This window comes from Phasianus colchicus, chromosome 13 (assembly GCF_987193195.1).
Source record: "Phasianus colchicus chromosome 13, bPhaCol1.hap1.1, whole genome shotgun sequence".
NCBI classification, from domain to species: domain Eukaryota; kingdom Metazoa; phylum Chordata; class Aves; order Galliformes; family Phasianidae; genus Phasianus; species Phasianus colchicus.
The window spans coordinates 3132138-3149706 of NC_143448.1; the positions used below are offsets into that span (position 1 = coordinate 3132138).

Here is a 17569-nt window from a genome sequence, read left to right on the forward strand (position 1 = left end):
CACCGCCCCGCGTCTCTCCGCCGGGGCAGCGCCGAGCCGAGCCTCGCCGAGCGGCCCTCGGAGCACATGGGCCGCGCCCCGCCGGCCTGAGCCGCACACAAAGGCGGGCGGGCGGGCGCGGAGGGGCAGCGCCGCCCATGTTCCGCTCGCAGCCCCCGCGGCGGCGGCCCGGGCCCGGGCCATGAGGGCGGCGTAGCTCGGGATGGCGGGCGGCGGGGCGCGACGTGAGGGCGCCCCCTGCCGGGCGGGCGGAACCCTCGTGGCCGCCGTGCTGCTGGCGCTGCTGGGGGCGGCGGGCGGAGAGCTGAACGCCGAGGTGAGAGCGGGGCGCGGGGCGCGGGGCGCGGGCCGGGCCGCCGTGCCCCCGGGAGAGGCCGCGGGGCCGCGCGGAACCGTCGGTCCGGTCCCCGCCCGCTGACCGCCGCGTGCCCTTAGGCATGGCTGCGGCTGTACGGGTACCTGCCGCCGGGCAGCCGGCAGATGTCCACCATGCGCTCCGCCCAGATCCTCTCCTCGGCGCTCTCCGAGATGCAGAAGTTCTACGGGATCCCCGTCACCGGCGTGCTGGACGAGGAGACCAAAATGTGAGCTCGCCCCCGTGCCTCCCCTCGCTCTGCCCCCCGGCCCTCCTCTCCCCGAAGCGGGCTCTGCCCCTGACCCACGCGGGGCCCCTTTCCTTCCCCGCGCTGCGGACGCGCTCCGTCGCTGCCCCGCGGGGTGCACGAGCCCTGCCCGCCCCCGGGAGCGCGGCCGCTCCCCCCCCCCCCGGCGCTGTAAGCCCTCGGGGTGCCGTGCCCTGAGCCCCGCCGCCCCCCCGCCAGGTGGATGAAGCGGCCCCGCTGCGGGGTCCCGGACCAGTTTGGGGTGCGGATGAAGTCCAACATGCGGCGGAAGCGGTACGCGCTGACCGGGCGGCGCTGGAGCCAGAGCCACCTCACCTTCAGGTACGCGGCCACGGCGCTGCCCGCCCTCGGGCGCAGACCCTGCAGCCCACGGGCACAGCCCTGAGCGGCAGCGCTCTGTGCCCGCAGCATCCAGAACTACACGGAGAAGCTGGGCCGCTACCACTCGTATGAGGCCATCCGCCAGGCGTTCCGCGTGTGGGAGCAGGCCACGCCGCTGGCCTTCCAGGAGGTGCCCTACGAAGACATCCGCCAGAAGCGGAAGAAGGAGGCTGACATCATGGTGCTCTTCGCCTCGGGCTTCCACGGGGACAGCTCCCCTTTCGATGGCGTCGGGGGGTTCTTGGCTCACGCTTATTTCCCCGGCCCGGGGATGGGGGGGGACACTCACTTTGACTCGGATGAGCCCTGGACGCTGGAAAACACGGATGTGTCGGGTGAGCCGGGGCTCAGGGCTGAGCAGGGTGGTGCTGGGGACAGCCTGAGGGCCGGATGGTGTCCCTGGCTCGTGGAGAGCATGGCCTGAGGCAGTGAGAGTGCGTGGGCAGGAGTGCTGGGAGGAGAGATCCTCTGAGGGCAGCGTGGATGGCTCTGGCTCCCTGCAGAACATCACAGGGTGCAGGGTGTTGGAGCAGGGAACTCCCTGTGCTAGGTGCTGTGCTGACGGTGCCTTTCCCCGCAGGGAACAACCTCTTCCTGGTGGCTGTGCACGAGCTGGGGCACTCCCTGGGCCTGGAGCACTCTAGCAACCCCAGTGCTATCATGGCCCCCTTCTACCAGTGGATGGACACAGAGAACTTCCAGCTCCCTGAGGACGACCTGAAGGGCATACAGCAGCTGTACGGTGAGGAGCTGCGCTGGGACGTGGGCTGGCAGGGGGACGTGGGTGCTCCACCAACCTTGGGGCTGGATGCTGGGTCTAGGGGCCTCTGAATGGGGAGGAGAGACACTGTGGGTTGGCAAATGCTCCATCCACCCTCTCCTGTTCTGTGCAGGTACCGCAGATGGGCATCCTCAGCCCACCAAGCCCTTGCCCACTGTGACTCCTCGGAGACCTGGCAGACCAGACCACAGACCCCCCAAACCACCTCCGCCAGGGAAACCAGACCGGCCCCCAAAACCTGGGAGCCCAGACCGACCTGACCAGTACGGCCCTGACATCTGTGATGGGAACTTTGACACAGTGGCGGTGCTGCGGGGAGAGATGTTTGTGTTCAAGGTACCAGCCAGGACCCCCCCTCTCCCCTCTGAGCCTACATCCAGCCCAGGCTCTCTGGGTGGAAGGGGTACCCCAGCACTTTGCCCGTCCCCAGGGCTCTGTCCCTGTGTGTTCTCGTGCTGTGCTGATGCTTTGATTCCCTCTAGGGCAAGTGGTTCTGGCGGGTCCGGCACAATCGGGTGCTGGACAACTACCCCATGCCCATTGGGCACTTCTGGCGGGGACTGCCTGGGGACATCGACGCTGCCTATGAGAGGCACGATGGGAGATTTGTCTTCTTTAAAGGTGAGCAGGGCAGCTGGAGCTGGGGAGGGGGGGGGGATGGGGTAGGGGGTTGCCCCCACATCATGGGCAGACTGTGCACAGCTGGGCAACGCAGCCTCACCTTCTTTCTCCATTTCCTTCCAATCAGGCAACCGGTACTGGCTCTTCCGTGAAGCCAACCTGGAAGCTGGGTACCCCCAGCCCCTGTCCACCTACGGGCAGGGCATCCCCTATGACAGCATCGACACTGCAGTCTGGTGGGAGCCAACAGGGCACACGTTCTTCTTCCGTGGAGACAGGTGAGTGCTTCTGTTCCACCATCTGGAGTGGCGGCAGTGTGGGGTGCATGGAGGTGGGATGATGAGTTGTTGGCAGATGGCTTTCTGGGCCAAGGGCCGATGGAAAAGCTGGGGCTGTCAGGGGGCAGCGTGTCTGTGCCCCCGCTGCTCACCGTGTGCCTCTGCTTCCCACAGATACTGGCGCTTCAATGAGGACACGCGCTCAGTGGACCCCGGCTACCCCAAGCCCATCTCGGTCTGGGTGGGCATCCCCCCCTCGCCCAAGGGTGCCTTCCTCAGCTCAGATGCCTGTAAGTAGAGAAAGGTGGGCAGGAGAGGTGGGCAAAGGAAATGCAGTCACCTTGCCAGCAGCTGCCTGTGACCGTAGTGGGCCCTAAAGGGATGCTGCAGGATGTGATGGAGGCAGAGCCTGCTGTTCTTGGCACTTTCTGCTCTCCATCGTGTGGGAGCTGTGCCTGGATACAGCCACTCACCCCTCTCCCCCATCTCTCCTCCCCGTCCTTCTCCCCAGCCTCCACTTACTTCTACAGAGGCACAAAGTACTGGAAGTTTGACAACGAGCGGCTCAGGACGGAGCCGGGCTATCCCAAATCCATCCTGCGGGACTTCATGGGCTGCAATGTGGAGCTGGTCCCGGAGCCCAGCCCGCCGCGCTGGCCCGACGTGGACCGACCGCCCTTCAACCCTGACGGCGACGAAACACCACGGGATGATGGCGACGAGGAGGAGGAGCAGGAGGACGAGGAGGATTATGGCGAAGGCGGCCGCGAGAAGGGCGGTGATGTGGACGTGGTGGTGCAGATCGATGAGTACACGCGCACCATGAGTGTGGTGATGGTGCTGGTGCTGCTGGTGCTGCTGCTCTGCATCCTCGGCCTCATCTATGTCATCGTGCAGATGCAGAGGAAGGGCACACCCCGAATGCTCTTGTACTGCAAGCGCTCCTTGCAGGAGTGGGTCTGACCCCCGCCTTCCTTCCCCCCCCCTCCCCACCACCATGGTGCTAACAATGAGCCCGCCCCACCCTGCCCTCCCCAGCGGCATATTTATATGCAGAGGTTGGTCCCGTTCCCCTCGGTCCCTGCGCACTCTGCCACCCTCTGGTCCGGCTCCAGAAAGGAGGGACGCTGCCTGCCCCAGCCCTGGGCTGAGGGCTTCCCAGAGCCCCTGGCCTGAGTGCAGCCGGGTGCCGCAGCACCAGGGCTGGGGTGTGGGCGAGGAGCTGGGGGGAGTCGAAGTCCCCCAGGCTGGAGGTGTCTGTCAGTCTCTTGGCATCCCCAATCACCTTGTCTTGTGTGCCCCAGCCCGGCTGCATTCTTTGGTCTGAACTGTGGACACTGTTTGTGCGTGCAGGGCAGAGGGGTTCTGTGCTGCCCATCCATGCCCCCAGCCGGCAGCAGGTGGACATATGGGCACCTGAAGCGCGAGGCAAGTGGGGGCTGAGCGTGGCTGGTGATAGGGGACAGCGCAGGCGGGAGATAAAGCGCCTAGCAATGGCGCCGAGCTTGCAAACCCCATCAGAAAGGCAGGCGAGGGGCCGAGCCCCCTCCCCGCACCCTGCGGGGCCTTTGGTTGGCGTTGGGTGTGAAGCTGCATCCGTGCACCCTGCTCAGCTCAGCCCCCCCTCTTCCCACTTTGTCTGCCAGCACAGCACCTGCTGCAGCTGTCCAAGCCCTCCAGGAGCGCGTTTCCCTTCGCAGAGCGTTGCCTCCCCCGGCCCCGCGGGCAGGGCAGCGGGCACGGGCGCCTTGTGCTTGTATTAAACGGGTCGGGTGCGTGGAGCTGTGGTGCCATCCTTTGTGCAGGGATGGGCTGGCTGCAGTCGTAGGGGTGGATGCGTGCTCAGCGGGTGTCAGCGGGGCGGGGGGATGCAGCGGGAGCTGTGCACGAGGCTGGGAGGGGGGCTGTGGGGATTGGGGCTGCTGCTGGGGCCGCTGCCCCCGGGCTGCCGTTCTGGGGGGTCAGCGGAGGCAGCCCGGCGGCAGCAGCAGACAGAGCTGCCTTTCAGGGGCTCCCGCGGGAACACAGCGTGCCTTGTTCTGCGCACGGCTGAGCAGCGTGGCGCGCTGGGGGCTGCGTGGTTCCCCAGCAGGGCTGGAGCTGGGTTTGGCTCTCTGCGTGCTTTGCCCCCTGCCCCGTGCAGCGTGGTGGCTGTCCTAGGGGAACGAGGCCACAGCTTGGGAGGGAAGGTGAAAGCTGGGGAAGCTGTAACTGCTACAGATGGGAGAAAATCTTGGGACTGGGAGAGATTAGATGCAAAGGCAGGAAATTGGCTTTATCCAGGGAAAAACGCTGCTCAGCCCGCAGTGGGAAGGAAAGCTGGCAAGGCAGCAGACGTGGCTCTGCCAGCAAAGCCTGGGCACGAGTGGGGCGGCTCCAGTGGGGCTCAGCATCTTCACACTTCCCTGGCCCAGGTCACCCCTCAGTGGGGGCACGGACCCCTCTGGCGGTGCTGCCAGCTCCTGGGAGCTGTGCTGCTGGGAAGGGCCCCGCCTCCCATGCAGGCTGCCACGGCCTGAGCGGATGCAGAGGCCATCAGCATGACGTGCAGCGAGCGCTCGAGGGGGGGGGGATGGCTGGCGCAGAGCCGAGTTCCCGCAGGGACCGAGGCGGAAGCAGCCTGGCCTGACCCTATTGGAGCGTGGGGGTCTGGGCTGCCGCATGGGGAGCAGACCCCAATCCTTATCCTCTTTTCACCTTGTGCTTGCAGGAGCCCTCCATCCTGCCCAGCCCCCCAGCAGGATGAAACCAGGACCAGTGGAGCAGGCACTGTCTCTGACCTGCTCCCCCTGCTGCCCCCAGCCCTGCCAACCCCAGAGGGAGAGGACCCTCCCCCAGTTCAGAGGGGATGGTGCCGTGATGCCTGTGGCCAAGCAGGAGGGATTGAGGCCCCCCCACCCTCTTGGGCTCAGGGCTGCTGGCACAGTGCTGAAGACAGAGCTGCAGCCAATTCCCAGCACTGAGTTACCCCACGCTTCCATATCTCTAATTACATTAAAAGAGGAGGGGTGCCAGCGTTCGCCTCTCTTCCCTGGGCTGCCACCCACAGCACTGGGGAGCCTCATGGTGGAGGACACCCTACCCCTGACCCCATCCCTGCCTGCTGGAGATGGGCAGTGCCACCCGAGCACGTGCTCCATTCCCTGGAACTTAGTGCAGCACTGCAGCCCCAGGAGACAACAGCACTGGGGACAAAGAAACACTGGGAAAAGTGCCCCAGGTGAATCCACTGCCTTGATTTCCACCTGCCTGGCCCTGCTGGGGCACTGCTTGTGGGGTTTGCTCTCCATTTCCCCCATATCCGAGGGGGGCTGTGCTGGGAGGCAGTGATGGCAGCCCTCCGAGGTCAGGCCTCCTGATTTAGCTGTTATGGCTCCGGCCCAGGAAACTGAAACAAACAAACGAAACAAACCCCACAGCAGTTCCCTTGCAACCAAACGTGTTTCTCCCACCGCTCTAGGGCCCAGTGCCAGAGCCAAGGACACCCCCAGGCAGACCCTGCAGGCAGCTCACGTGCCCAGCCAACGTCCCCCAGCACGGCGGGACCCCAAGGGATGACCCCAGCCAAAAGGCGCGGAGGCGGCGGCAGGACATGTGGCTGGGAGTTGCTGTTTCCCATGGTGGATGCCTTTCCCACAGCAGCTGCGTTTCTCCTCACTCCTGGTGGGGCTCGGTGGGGTGCAGGGCAGTCACCAAAGCCCGGTGCCCAGAGTCGCTGCGGAGCTGCCCAAGGATGTTTGTGGCATCTCCTTCCTGGGGCAGCGTCTCACCACTGCTTCGGGGCTGGGAGCGAGCTGGGGGAAGCAGGGCCCTGGCCGCCCTGCTCTCTGCAGGGATGTCACTGCCCACCCCCAGCTTTTCCCCGGATGCTGCAGCAGAGCTGGTGCCAGGAGCCCGGGGCCATCTGGAAACACTCACTGACAGCAGCCGGGGACCCCGCCAGAGACAAAGGCTTTGGCAGAGCTCAGGCTCTGCTGGCTCTGCATGGCCTCTGGGCACTGTGCATGAGACCCTGGGGAGCGCAGGGATGGACCCCAGCAGGAGCCCCACTCCTCGCCCCTCCCAGCACCTCCCTGTGCCTGGGGAGCAGGCATCCTGCTCAGCTGCACCCTGCCAGGATCCACCTCCCAGGCAGCCCCAGATTCCCAAAATAGGCTGGAGAACGCCCAGAGCTCAGCGTCTTGCTGGGATGGGGTGGCTGGCACCCCCTGCTCTGCCCTGCAGACCCTGGGCTGGCACAAAGTGCAGCCCCAGCCATCCTGCATCCACATCCCCCTGCCACAGTGGGGGCAGAACCAGAACCTGTGGCTTCTAGACACGTGGCTGCACTGCCCCTTCCCACATGCTGGCAGCCAGTTCCAGAGACCATGGTGCTGAGCCCAGGGACAGCACCCAGGGAAGGGCAAGGTATAATTAGCTGCAGCTGATAAGCAGAGCCTGCAGGGTGCTGAGAGTTACAAAGGAGAGGCAGCAGCAGCACATACAGGGAAATGAGTGCCAGTGCCCTTCTCTCTGCCTCAGTTTCCCACACTGTTCTAAGGGCAGCGAGCTCCATCTGCAGGGGGAACCCCAGCCACTGAACAGAGCATCCCACAGCCCGCAAGCGACCTTCTCCTGGGGGTGATGCTAGCAGAGACTCACTGCTGCCCGCTCAGCACTGTGACCCTGCTCTGCTACAGGCAGAAGGGAAGGAATATGGCCCACGTGCCCCACAGCATGACCAGGAGGAGCTTCCGCCCTCTTCTTCCTCTGCAGGACACAGAGCAGGGCACAGACCCCTGCGTGCTGCGGGGAGAGGACCTGGAAAGCAGAGAGGAAGCCAGAGAGGAAGAGCTGGGGCCAGGCCCCGCCAAGCCCCGCTGACCGCCGCCTCAAGGCCAGAGGAAACACTGCTGGGGGAGGACAGAAGGAAGAGCCACGAGGCCATGGGGCTCCTGAAAAGCAGCTTGCTGCAGCCATGGGAGGCAATGAACTCATTGCCTGTTGTCACATCCATGGCTTCCCCCATCCTGTGCCAGGGGCAGCAGTCAGGGCGCACAGCTGTTCCCTCATCCAAATAAAACCTTATTGGGTGGTCCCACAGCACAGGGTGCCAAGGGAAGCCCTCACCTCTGGCACCATTCTCCCGCTGCGCAGAAGTGGCCAAAGTCCTCAGCACGGCCCTTCACTTTTCCTGGGCAGTGGCCAATAGCAAAACTCAAAATAAATATTTCCCTCGCCTCCAGCACCACCCTCCCCATGCTGGAAAACAGCTGCAGAGGATTAGCATTGCCCCAGAGGTGTAATCCCCCCATTGAGAGGGCAGTGTTTAGCCCATGACATCCAGGGAGATGAAAAAACAGAGGCAAAAAGGGCAAGAAGCTGAGCTTGGCTCAGATGTTAATTCCTGGATATAGCATCCATGTTTGGATCAGAAGCAAATGAGACACTTCCCTGCGAGGCAAGGTGTTGGGATGGCACAACACAGCCCAGTGCTGCTCAGCTCTGCTCCTGCTCACTCCCAGCACCTCTGCTCCCTCGCTCAGCTCCCCAGATTTGCTCTCAGGTGCAGCAACACGTGCATTTGGCATCCTTCAGGAATCAAGATTGCAAGGGAAAGCCTTGCCTTTGATTTAGAAAGAAGGCTCGGGGTGCTCACGTCATGCTCAAAGTGCTCACTCACATGACCTTATCCCAACCAGTAGAGGAAGGAGAAAAGCTTGCAGAGGCGAGGGAAGCTCTTCTCTGGACCTCATCAGCACCCGCTCCACCCCAGGTTGAAACTTTCCAAGGGCTCCCTGAGAAGAGAGATTCCTTTCTCTCCCACCATAAAAAACAGTATGGGTTCAGGCAGGAAGGAAGGAGCAGGCCACCCACAGAAAGGTGAAGGAGCAGGAGATAGTTCAGAGCTGCTCTCCGCAGGATCCCCCACCCCCCTGCCCACTCCCTGCATTGAGCTGGGGCTGCCTCGCAGTACACACAGCAGCCATCCTGGGGTTGGGTCCTCGCTGAGGTTCTGCACATCTCCTTTTTCCACTCCTCCCACGTTGGGGCACGCTGCATCCAGGTTGGCCAAAGCCATATGCAAAGCAGCAAAAAGCCAGGCCCTTCATCACAGGAGTTTTGCTAATGCATGTTCACTCTAGAAAGTGACTGCTGACACAGTTCCTGGGATATTCCTGCCCATCTGCCAGCAGCATCCTCTTCTCCTGCGGGCAGAACATCCCAATTTCACCTGCCTCCATGTCAGTGACATAGTTAAAGTTTTGATGGGAGAGCAGGATTAAAATAGAATAGCTTTGAACTGCATTCTGTAAACTCATCACCATCAGCCTGTACAGGAAAGAGCCAGTATCTGATGATGCTCCACTTTGTGCAGTGTGTAAACAGGAAGATTCCCTATTTGGCTTCATCTTAAAAACTACGCAGAGAGCCCACAGAGCTGGAAGGGTCAGGCAGGGAGCTGGCACAGCTCCTGGAGCCGGGCAGGAATTGGCAGCAGGGCTCAGCACAATCCCTGCACAGAAGCAGCCAGCTCAGGGATGCCTGTGTGAACACACAAAGGTCACTCACCCAGCGCCATCCCAAATCCCTGGTGGATGAGGGACGATGACCAGCATGGACCCAGCAGGGCTGGGAATGGCAACTCCTGGAAATGTGCTTCTGAGCAAGGGCTGGTGGGAAGGGATGCTTCACTTGCCAGGGTTTGATGGATTCCCTCGGCAGCTGAGGCTGGCCTTCTCCCCCACGCCTGGCAGGCACTGAAATCCTGTCAGGAGAGCCTGGTCATAGACTTCATTAAGGCCAATCCTTGGCACATGATACAGCATGACTCCACTTAACGAATCTTAAGCCCAGCCAAGCCTTGACAGACATCTGAGCAAGACGGATGGTGCCTTCCCATGTGGGCTTCCTTGGAACCACCAAGCTGTTTAGCTGCTACAGAAATGAGAAAGACTTTCACCAGAAAGCTTCCTGCAAGTGCCATTTAGCACCAAGCAGCAGCACAGGGTCAGCACCTCCCTTTCCAGTCACACCACCTTCAAGGTGCACACAAGGCAGGTGCATGGGAGGTGACACAAGAAGCAGCTGAACAAGCGGGGCCCTTATACAGGACTGAAGGTAAATGGTCATTCCAAGTCCTGAAACCAGGACTAAACACACAATGTGGGGCAGACTCAGGGCAGATGTCCCCCAGCATGCTCTCCTCCAGGGGACACCAGCTTTGTTTCACAGGACAACAACATAACTAAATCCCAGCTCACACAGAGCCCAACACCAGGGAGGGACTGACCCCTGTGGTGGGTGCACACCCACCTGCACAGCTGCTGGGACCCGGCCCCAGGGAGGAAAGGCATCAGCTTCTCCGGGACTTTCTCCATTGCTGGTGGAGGTTTGCAGCCTCCTCTCTGCACGCCGTTCCACAACAAAGGCGAATTGGTTGGAGGCAGGGAAGGGCAGGCTCAGAACAGGAAAAGACTTCCGCTTCGCTGCTTCGCTTCTATTATGCTTCTTTGCTAAACCTCCTCTTTGATCCCCAGGGAAGGGGACAATTTGGCAGTTGGAAGGCTATTGTGAGCTTTCTGCTATAAGTAGCTGCTAAAGGCTTGGCTGAGAGCAGGAGTTGTTTAAATACACAGCTATCAGAACTGTGCCAGTTTAACAGGCAGGTAAGACCAATTTGTCACTGCTGGGAAAATGGCTTCAAGTAGGCAGGGAATGAAAAACCCATTTCCGTGTACCAGAAGAGAACAGCATGGGTTTTGTCACAGGTCAATTAACACCAGCTCATGAATTGGAATAAGCCACGGCAGACAGATCCCATCTCCTCTACTGAAACCTTCCTGCTTTTCCTCTCTCCACATCACTGCTGTCCACAACCTTAAAGAGCAAGGCTGCCAAAGTCAAATTCAGAGGCAAATCTTAACATCTGGGTTCCTATGGAAACTCCTCAGCACCCTCTAAGTGCAAACTCCTATGAGTTGAAGGGCCCATCAAAGGAGGAAAATGACAGAAGCAGACTTACAAACAGTCAAATGTTTAATAACTTTCCAAGAATGAGTATTACATCCATATTTAGAGTGTGTACAAAATAAGAGATGGAAAACAAGGAAAGGAAGATAAAATTGGTATCTTCAAGAGGGCACGCTTAACTGCAATTCCTGCCGAATCCTCTGTTCAGAGGGGCAGTGGCCACTTTGAGCAACATGAGATCAGGAACCATGCCACTTGCAGTGTTTAGGCTCAGCACTTTAGGAACAGTTAGTAGGAAAACTTTGATTCTGTAGGATTCGCACACCAACAACATAGTCCCAGACCTGCTATGTGGTTAACTGTGTCCTGTCCAGAAGAGGATATTGGGTGAATCAAAGTTACCCTAGGCAAGGTGAGCTGACAGAAAACTTGGTCTCAGCATGACTTTCTCCTTCACCTGCTTTTTTTGACTCGAAACATTTCTTGTGTCTCTTCTCAATATAGTGTTATTGCTGGACAGAGCAGGGAGAAGAAAGGAGACACTTAGTACACACACAGCATTCAGATGGCACCAAGAAGACTGTACTGGGAAGGCATTGTGAGTTCCCTGAACACTTCTGGGAGGCCACTTCATCCCAGAAGGCTGTGATGGATTCCTCAGAGGTGTGACCTTCTGTTAACACTGCCTTCCACTTCCCACTAAGATCAGGGCCTCCCACCTCAGATCCTTGAAATAATCCAGGAATATTCCCTGCTAAAACAAGTGTTTGCACTGGGAAAGCCTGGCCCTGACAAAGAAGGTGCAGCTAGCTGTGAACAGCAAAGTCACAGTGCTGAGTCACGGGCAAGAGCTCCCAGGAGTTGCCAGAAAGCTGCTGCTCTCTGCCCAGCACCCTCCAGCACAAACGGGAAGGGTGCGGGGAACAGCTGCACAGCTCTCCTTGCTCCTTAGTGGGAATGGCAACTTCCATGTGCTTTGGCAGGAAAGCCACTCAGCAAGCCACCGGACAAACTGCTCATCCTGGAAATAGAGAGGGTGCTCCCTGGCTGCAGGCCAAAGCTGGAGAGAACTCTGCTCCCAGAAGAAACTCTGGATTGTAAAGACAGCAGGGGAAGAGAAATGCTTGCCTGGTCCCGGTGCTGCTGCCACCCTCCTTCCCCACAGCTGGCTCACCTTGGCCTTGTTCTGGACAGGCAGGTACAGCTTGAACTCAGCTGGGAGCTCATCCTCAGAGTACAGCCGGTCAGAGAAGTACACCCGTCGGATGCGACAGTTGGCGTGGATCTATGAGTCACAATAGAGAGTCAGCTCCTTTTTCCACTTGCTGTCCCCACATCCAGCTTTGCCACCGTGCAGCAGTTTGGATTCCCCAGCTCAGCAGCCTGCATGAGCCCTTACAGCCTGATCGCTGCTGCTGAGTGGTCTCCCTCCTGCCCCAGCACCATCTATTGCAGGTTTGGAGGCAAGGTGCCACAGCACACCAGCTGTTCTCCATCATCACAGAAACAAAGAACTAACCAGTCAGCAAACACCCTTCTTTGTTTTGCAAGGAAGGAGACATTCTGGCTGCTCCATTAGAAGAGTTTTGGCCTGAGTCTTTCCAGGAGACCTCATGAACTCTCTGAATCTAATGGGACATTAGAGAAAAAACACCAGCTCTCTACTTTCTTAGCTGCTCTCTCCATTGACATAGGCTGTCTCAGGAAGCATGGCCAAACTCTGCCATCTCCACAAAACAGAGACCCATCTTAGTTGCTTGGTAGCAGAGTGTTCTTGGCTGTGAACCCGTTTCTCCTTCTCCACTGTACCAGCATTAGCCAGGAGGACACTCAGCCTGCTGCACTTGAAGCACTCCCTCTGTAGGGCCTCCTGAGGTTGGGAATCAGACTGTCCGGGCTGCACTGCCTCTGCTACCAGCTGAAGGAGTCGCTCCAGTCCCCTCGTGGGTACGTGAGAAGCCTGACATTTCCCAGGTCAGCAGTTTGCTGATCTGAGGGCAACCCCACGAGGCACTGCAGCAGTCGTACTGAGGAACAGGCACAGTCAAAATAACACATGCCACTCAATACAGAAAATGTGAATTGCCACCATAAGAACCAAACTACACATCCTCAGCGAGAAAAGGCACTGCAAAGGAACCAAATGGGGCTCAGCTTGGATTCCTGCTTCCCAGCAAGGCCGTCCCAACCAGCAGGAAGCCTGCCACGTTGGTTTCTACGTGCAGGACGTGACTGCTTCTTACCTGAACTCTCAGAGTCTCAATGTAATTTGTCCCGTAAGCCCTGCGCGTGAAGTCTGAGAGGTTGAACTGGATTTGGTTCCAGCCGTCGTCCAGCCGCATGGGCATGGTGCAGATGAAGGGCTTCACTCGTGTTGTGCTCTGGTAGTTACTCGCCCGGAAGCGCCGGCGTACGTTCTTGTCATCGAGCACCTGGGGCAAGGAAGGCAGGCTGCTGACACCAAGGTCGGGGTGTTGGCCCCCTCACGCCCACCTTACTGGTCTCTGGACCCTGCCTTCCTCACCTGCACTTCAAAAGTGAAATACTTCTTCAGGTTCTTGATGATCATCACTAGGAAAGGCAGTTTGATGCCCAGGGTCTTCTTTGGGTCAGCAGGGCACGTGATGTACGTGGTACTGAGAAAGACAGAAAGATGCTTTAGGATCTCACGTGGCACAAAGCACACAGTCCAAGTCCCACGCCTTTCACTTGATCTAATGCAATCCTGGAGGACAGGTAGGAAGAGACAGCTGAGATCTCAACAACCAGCAGGGCTTCCTGCATCAAGAGGGAGAGTTTCAGACAAAGCTTCAGGGAGAACAAACTGAAAGGCCCAAAGAAGGCATTTCAAATCCTACTTTTCCTACCTAGGGCATGAAACACCTTCCTGAATACTGTTTCAAGGCTATGTCAGCACTGTCTCTTAATACAAGCTCTTTAAATGAACAGGTAGAGTCCTCCAGAGCACGGCAGAAGGCCTGCGTGCTGTATATGGCTGGAAAGACAAAGGTCATGAGCCCTAAAAGCACACGTCATGTCTGGCAAGTTCTATATCAACACATCTTGGGAGGAAGAGCAGTGCTGGCACAGCCTGTCTGCAGGAGAGGAGACTCCACTGCCCTTATAAGGAGCACCCTGCTCCAAACCACACCGCAGCAGCGTGGCTGTGGGGATGCCGAGCCTGCAGCCACAGGAGCCCACGTCTCCTCCTCCAGCTGACACGGAAAACGTGATTAAGTGAAGCACCATAAGCAATTCCCCTCATAAATCTCTCTCTCTTGCCCTCCGGTCTGCTGTCAGAATAGCTGTCACGTGGGCAGAGCAGCAGAGCAGGCCTAAGACATGAAAGATGCAGAAGGCAGAGGGCTGCTTTCTCCATAGCCAGCAGTTACACCTACACTCAGCTCCAGGACAAGCTCTCAGGACTTGCCAAGGGCCAAAGCAGCCTTCCCTTACCTGACGTTTGTTCCTTCAATCTCCAGCACCAGTGACTGGATGTCATTGTCGGTGATCCGCTTGATGTGGCCATTGCGCACCTGGAAGAGAAGCAGGCAGACAGCACAGCTGTTAGTGGAGAGGGAAACACAAGACACCCACAGCTCCATGAGCAAGGGGAAAAAGACCCTGAGAGGATCATCTACATTTACTTGGCTGCTATTGCTCCGGACATCTCTGCTTCCAAGATTTTAATCCTCACCCCAGAGTGCCAAGGCTCTGAGCAAGTGTCCGTGGCCAAGCATGCTGTACAGACTTGGATTTATCCAAACACTCTCCAGAGAACAGGGGTGACTCAAGCTTCGTGTAAGGCGCCCAAATAAACAAACAGAAAAACGTCAGAGCAAGCAAGAGCAAATCCAGAGTGCGATAAGAGGTACAACCAAGTATGAGCAACAGAGATGTAAGCAAATGAAGCCACCAGGCAGCTACCAAAGGGTGTAGGGCTCTACTGCTGGGCACAGCTGGCCCCTCTGTGGCAGAGCAGGACCAGGTGGGAGCTTGGTTCAGACTCTTCCATTACAGAGCACACAAGCTCAAAGACCAGGTCTGTCCTGCTAAGGGGCACAGCCTCCCAGAGCTCAGGGAGGTCACGCAGCAACCCACAGCCAACACAAACTCAGTTCTCTCCATAAGCAACATGGCTGAATCCCAGGGTCTGAGGATTTATGTCTTTAATGAAGCAGCTCACATCCCATCAAATTTATCTCAATTTAAAAGGCACTTTTGCTAATTAAGCCTTCTGCTCTTCTTCAGTGCTAAATCAGCAAATTGCAATGCTCCTTCCGATTTCATAAATTAATTTCCTTAGCACCTATCACTGCTGCTAATATCCAGGATACATTCAGCTCCTAAAGGGATGGTTCCAATCAGGAACTACAAAACGATTGACAAATTTAGCAGTTCATCTTCAAGGTTCATATCTCCACAGGGACCTACCCTAGGCAACGCTGCAGGAGTTTGCAGGAAGGAAGAGGAGCCCTGGCAGCAGCCCACCACTCTGCCCCATCTGTGCATGAAACCCCCGTCCGCATCACCCAACCACTGCTGGGAAGTGCTGGATGGCAGCCTGCCCTGGCAGACCACTTCTAGCTCTGCTAATTCCAGAAAGCATTAAGCAAAAAGAGGGGTTCCTTATGAGATAACCATATCTCTCCTTTGTGTTAAATGCAGCTGTCATGGCCTTACAGGTCACTTGGGAAAAACCAATCCCATAAGGTCTGCATCTCTTGGTTTTTCCCCAGTGACTTTTTTTTCCCCTCTAAATCATCAGCCCAGCAGAAGCCCCACGTGCCTCTATTAAAGCAGCAGCTGGCATAAAGGAAATTAAAGCCAGGAGCCCACAAGGGCAGAGCATGCTGACTTAACACCGGGAAATCACCCTGCAGCAGGTGACAACAGCAGTAACCAAACCACCATAGCAACACTCACCACCAGTGGTTTACAGCTCTGTACAGAAAAGCCCAGGTGTGGCCCCTCCAGAGAGGTCAGTAACAGAGCAGGCAGCTAAGCATGTTTAGAACCGATCACTCAGCATTTTCCATCTGCGACCAGGTCACCTTCCACCTGACCTGGAAGGCTTTCCTTCTCCAGATTACAGCTACAACAAAAAGAAGCAACTTGTCTTCCTCAGCACTACCAGGAAGAGGATGAAAAACACCAGAAAAGAGGCTGGTTGGTAGAAATGCAGGCAGGCAGAGGCCCTCCTCCCAGACCAGCATAAACCCTGTGAGCTGCACCCAGCTGCAGATAACACAGGCGGGCCCACATTCATCACCAGCTCCTGCAGGACAGACAGAGAGACGCTGCAAGCGTGACAGCAGCTTGAGGCTTAAGCCTAAGCAGGCGGATTTCTGGAGCTGTAAGACAGGGTAGAGGCCTCCTCAGAAAACAGAATTCCTTCTAATGCCCTCTGGATCGAGCAGGAAACTATCTGCTGTCTAAGGATGAATTGAAAAAGCTCATTTTGCAGTCGCATACCCCGAAGCCCCGAGGGGGAGGCAGCTTCACAGAGAATTATTTCTGAACAGACGTTATTCCTTAAGGCTGCAGTTGCTGCTGGCAACGCTCTGACATAACAAAGCCCAGAGGAAAGCGAGCCAGGACGGCGCGAGGCCGACCTCTGGAGGATCGCTGCTGAATCGGTGCTGGCAGCAAGGGCCAAAGAAAGCCGGCTGCGACCAACGCTCACAGCAGGCGCGGGGATGCGCGGGGCATCGGGACGCGCGGTGCTACGGAACCCGGCGCTCGTCACACCGTCGTGGCGAGGCGCAGCCAAGCACGAGCTGCTCGTGCCGCCTTCCTCGTCCAGAGGCGAGTCTGGGAGAAAACAAGAGGGAGCTGATGAGCTCCCGCAGTCACACCTGAGCGCATCCCCGCGCTGTGCCAAGGGGCCTTGGATGCTGCAGGGCAGGCTGAGCGCCGCGAGCAACCACGCGCAAACAGAAGCGGGCCGGGCCGTCGGCGCTGCAGCAGCTGCGGACGCCCCGCGGCCGTTACCGGGCGCCAATAAGGAGCAGTTCGGCCGGCCCGAGGCACGCCCCTAACAAACCCACCGCAAACAGCTGCGCGCCCCTGGGGGCGGCCCATCAGGGCACCGCGCCGCGGGGTGCTGGGACGGACCCGCGGGGTCACCGAGCCGCAGCTCCGCACGGGGCCGCCCGGCACTCAGAGCCGCGTTGCGGTGCCCGCCCCGCGCACACGGCGCCGCTCTCGGCACGGCGCCGCCCCGCTCCTCGCGGCCCTCCCGGTGATGTTCTGCCCGCCCCGCTCCGCCGCGCACCTTCTTGTCCCAGATCTGCAGCGGCTTGCTGCCGATGCTGTAGAGCACCGAGAGGAACCCGCTCTGGAACGTGTTCTTGAACATGGCGGCTGCGGGAGCAGCGCGCCGCCACCACGGCCGGTGGCGGAAGGACACAGCGGTGGCGGAAGGACACGGCGGTACCCGCGAATCCCTCCGCGCCGCCCCGCCGCCGCCGTCAGACGCTTCCGGGAACCGCAGCGCGGTCACCAAGGAACTACTTTCCACGCGGCGGATCTACTTCCGGGGGCGCCGCCGATCTACTTCCGGGGGCGCTGCCATGGCAACGGCGCCGCGGGCCGGGCCTGCTGCTGCCGCGCGGGCCTCACTGAGGGCGGGCCGCGGCTGTGAGCAGCGTGGGCGTCCGCGCGGTCTCCACTCACCATTTTAATATTGATTTTTGCTGGAAACGTGCTGTAATTTCTAACTGCCTTCACATCTCAGTGTGCTTGAAGGAAGTCTGACTCCCGCTGCAGGAACACGTTCTTCTCCAGCGGCGCAGCTGCGCTGAGAGGTGTGGGGGGCACCGTCCCTGCGGCTGTCCCAGGGCCGTGGGGACGTGGCACTGAGGGACGTGGCACTGAGGGACGCGGGCGGTGGGCGCGGGGGGACCCCAGTCCTCATCTCCGAGGTGCAG

The 17569-nt window shown here is 59.0% G+C and overlaps 2 protein-coding genes across 2 annotated transcripts; one reads left to right on the forward strand and one right to left on the reverse strand.

Moving 5' to 3' along the window:
• The first annotated feature begins 8 nt into the window (after positions 1-8).
• Positions 9-4465, forward strand: MMP15 (matrix metallopeptidase 15). The gene is made up of 10 exons (XM_031615398.2): positions 9-316; positions 436-584; positions 822-944; positions 1032-1339; positions 1585-1746; positions 1898-2121; positions 2268-2406; positions 2534-2684; positions 2859-2974; positions 3196-4465. The coding sequence occupies exons 1-10, from the start codon at positions 203-205 to the stop codon at positions 3645-3647; spliced, it is 1938 nt and encodes a 645-aa protein (XP_031471258.1). The 5' UTR covers positions 9-202; the 3' UTR covers positions 3648-4465.
• A 6220-nt stretch (positions 4466-10685) lies between these two features.
• CFAP20 (cilia and flagella associated protein 20) lies at positions 10686-17133 on the reverse strand. The gene is made up of 6 exons (XM_031615402.2): positions 16915-17133; positions 14094-14173; positions 13162-13273; positions 12881-13069; positions 11812-11922; positions 10686-11149 (listed from the first exon to the last, which is right to left on the reverse strand). Exons 1-6 carry the CDS (start codon positions 16996-16998, stop codon positions 11144-11146), a joined length of 582 nt encoding a protein of 193 aa, XP_031471262.1. The 5' UTR covers positions 16999-17133; the 3' UTR covers positions 10686-11143.
• Positions 17134-17569: the final 436 nt, after the last annotated feature.

Coding starts and splice junctions, on each gene's coding strand:
- MMP15 (XM_031615398.2), top strand. CDS start 203: ATGGCGGGCGGCGGGGCGCGACGTGAGGGCGCCCCCTGCCGGGCGGGC. Junction 317..435: donor GCGGAGAGCTGAACGCCGAG/GTGAGAGCGGGG, acceptor GCGTGCCCTTAG/GCATGGCTGCGGCTGTACGG. Junction 2,975..3,195: donor CTTCCTCAGCTCAGATGCCT/GTAAGTAGAGAA, acceptor CCTTCTCCCCAG/CCTCCACTTACTTCTACAGA.
- CFAP20 (XM_031615402.2), bottom strand. CDS start 16,998: ATGTTCAAGAACACGTTCCAGAGCGGGTTCCTCTCGGTGCTCTACAGC. Junction 13,070..13,161: donor ATTTCACTTTTGAAGTGCAG/GTGAGGAAGGCA, acceptor TCCTTGCCCCAG/GTGCTCGATGACAAGAACGT. Junction 11,923..12,880: donor TTGAGACTCTGAGAGTTCAG/GTAAGAAGCAGT, acceptor TGTGACTCATAG/ATCCACGCCAACTGTCGCAT.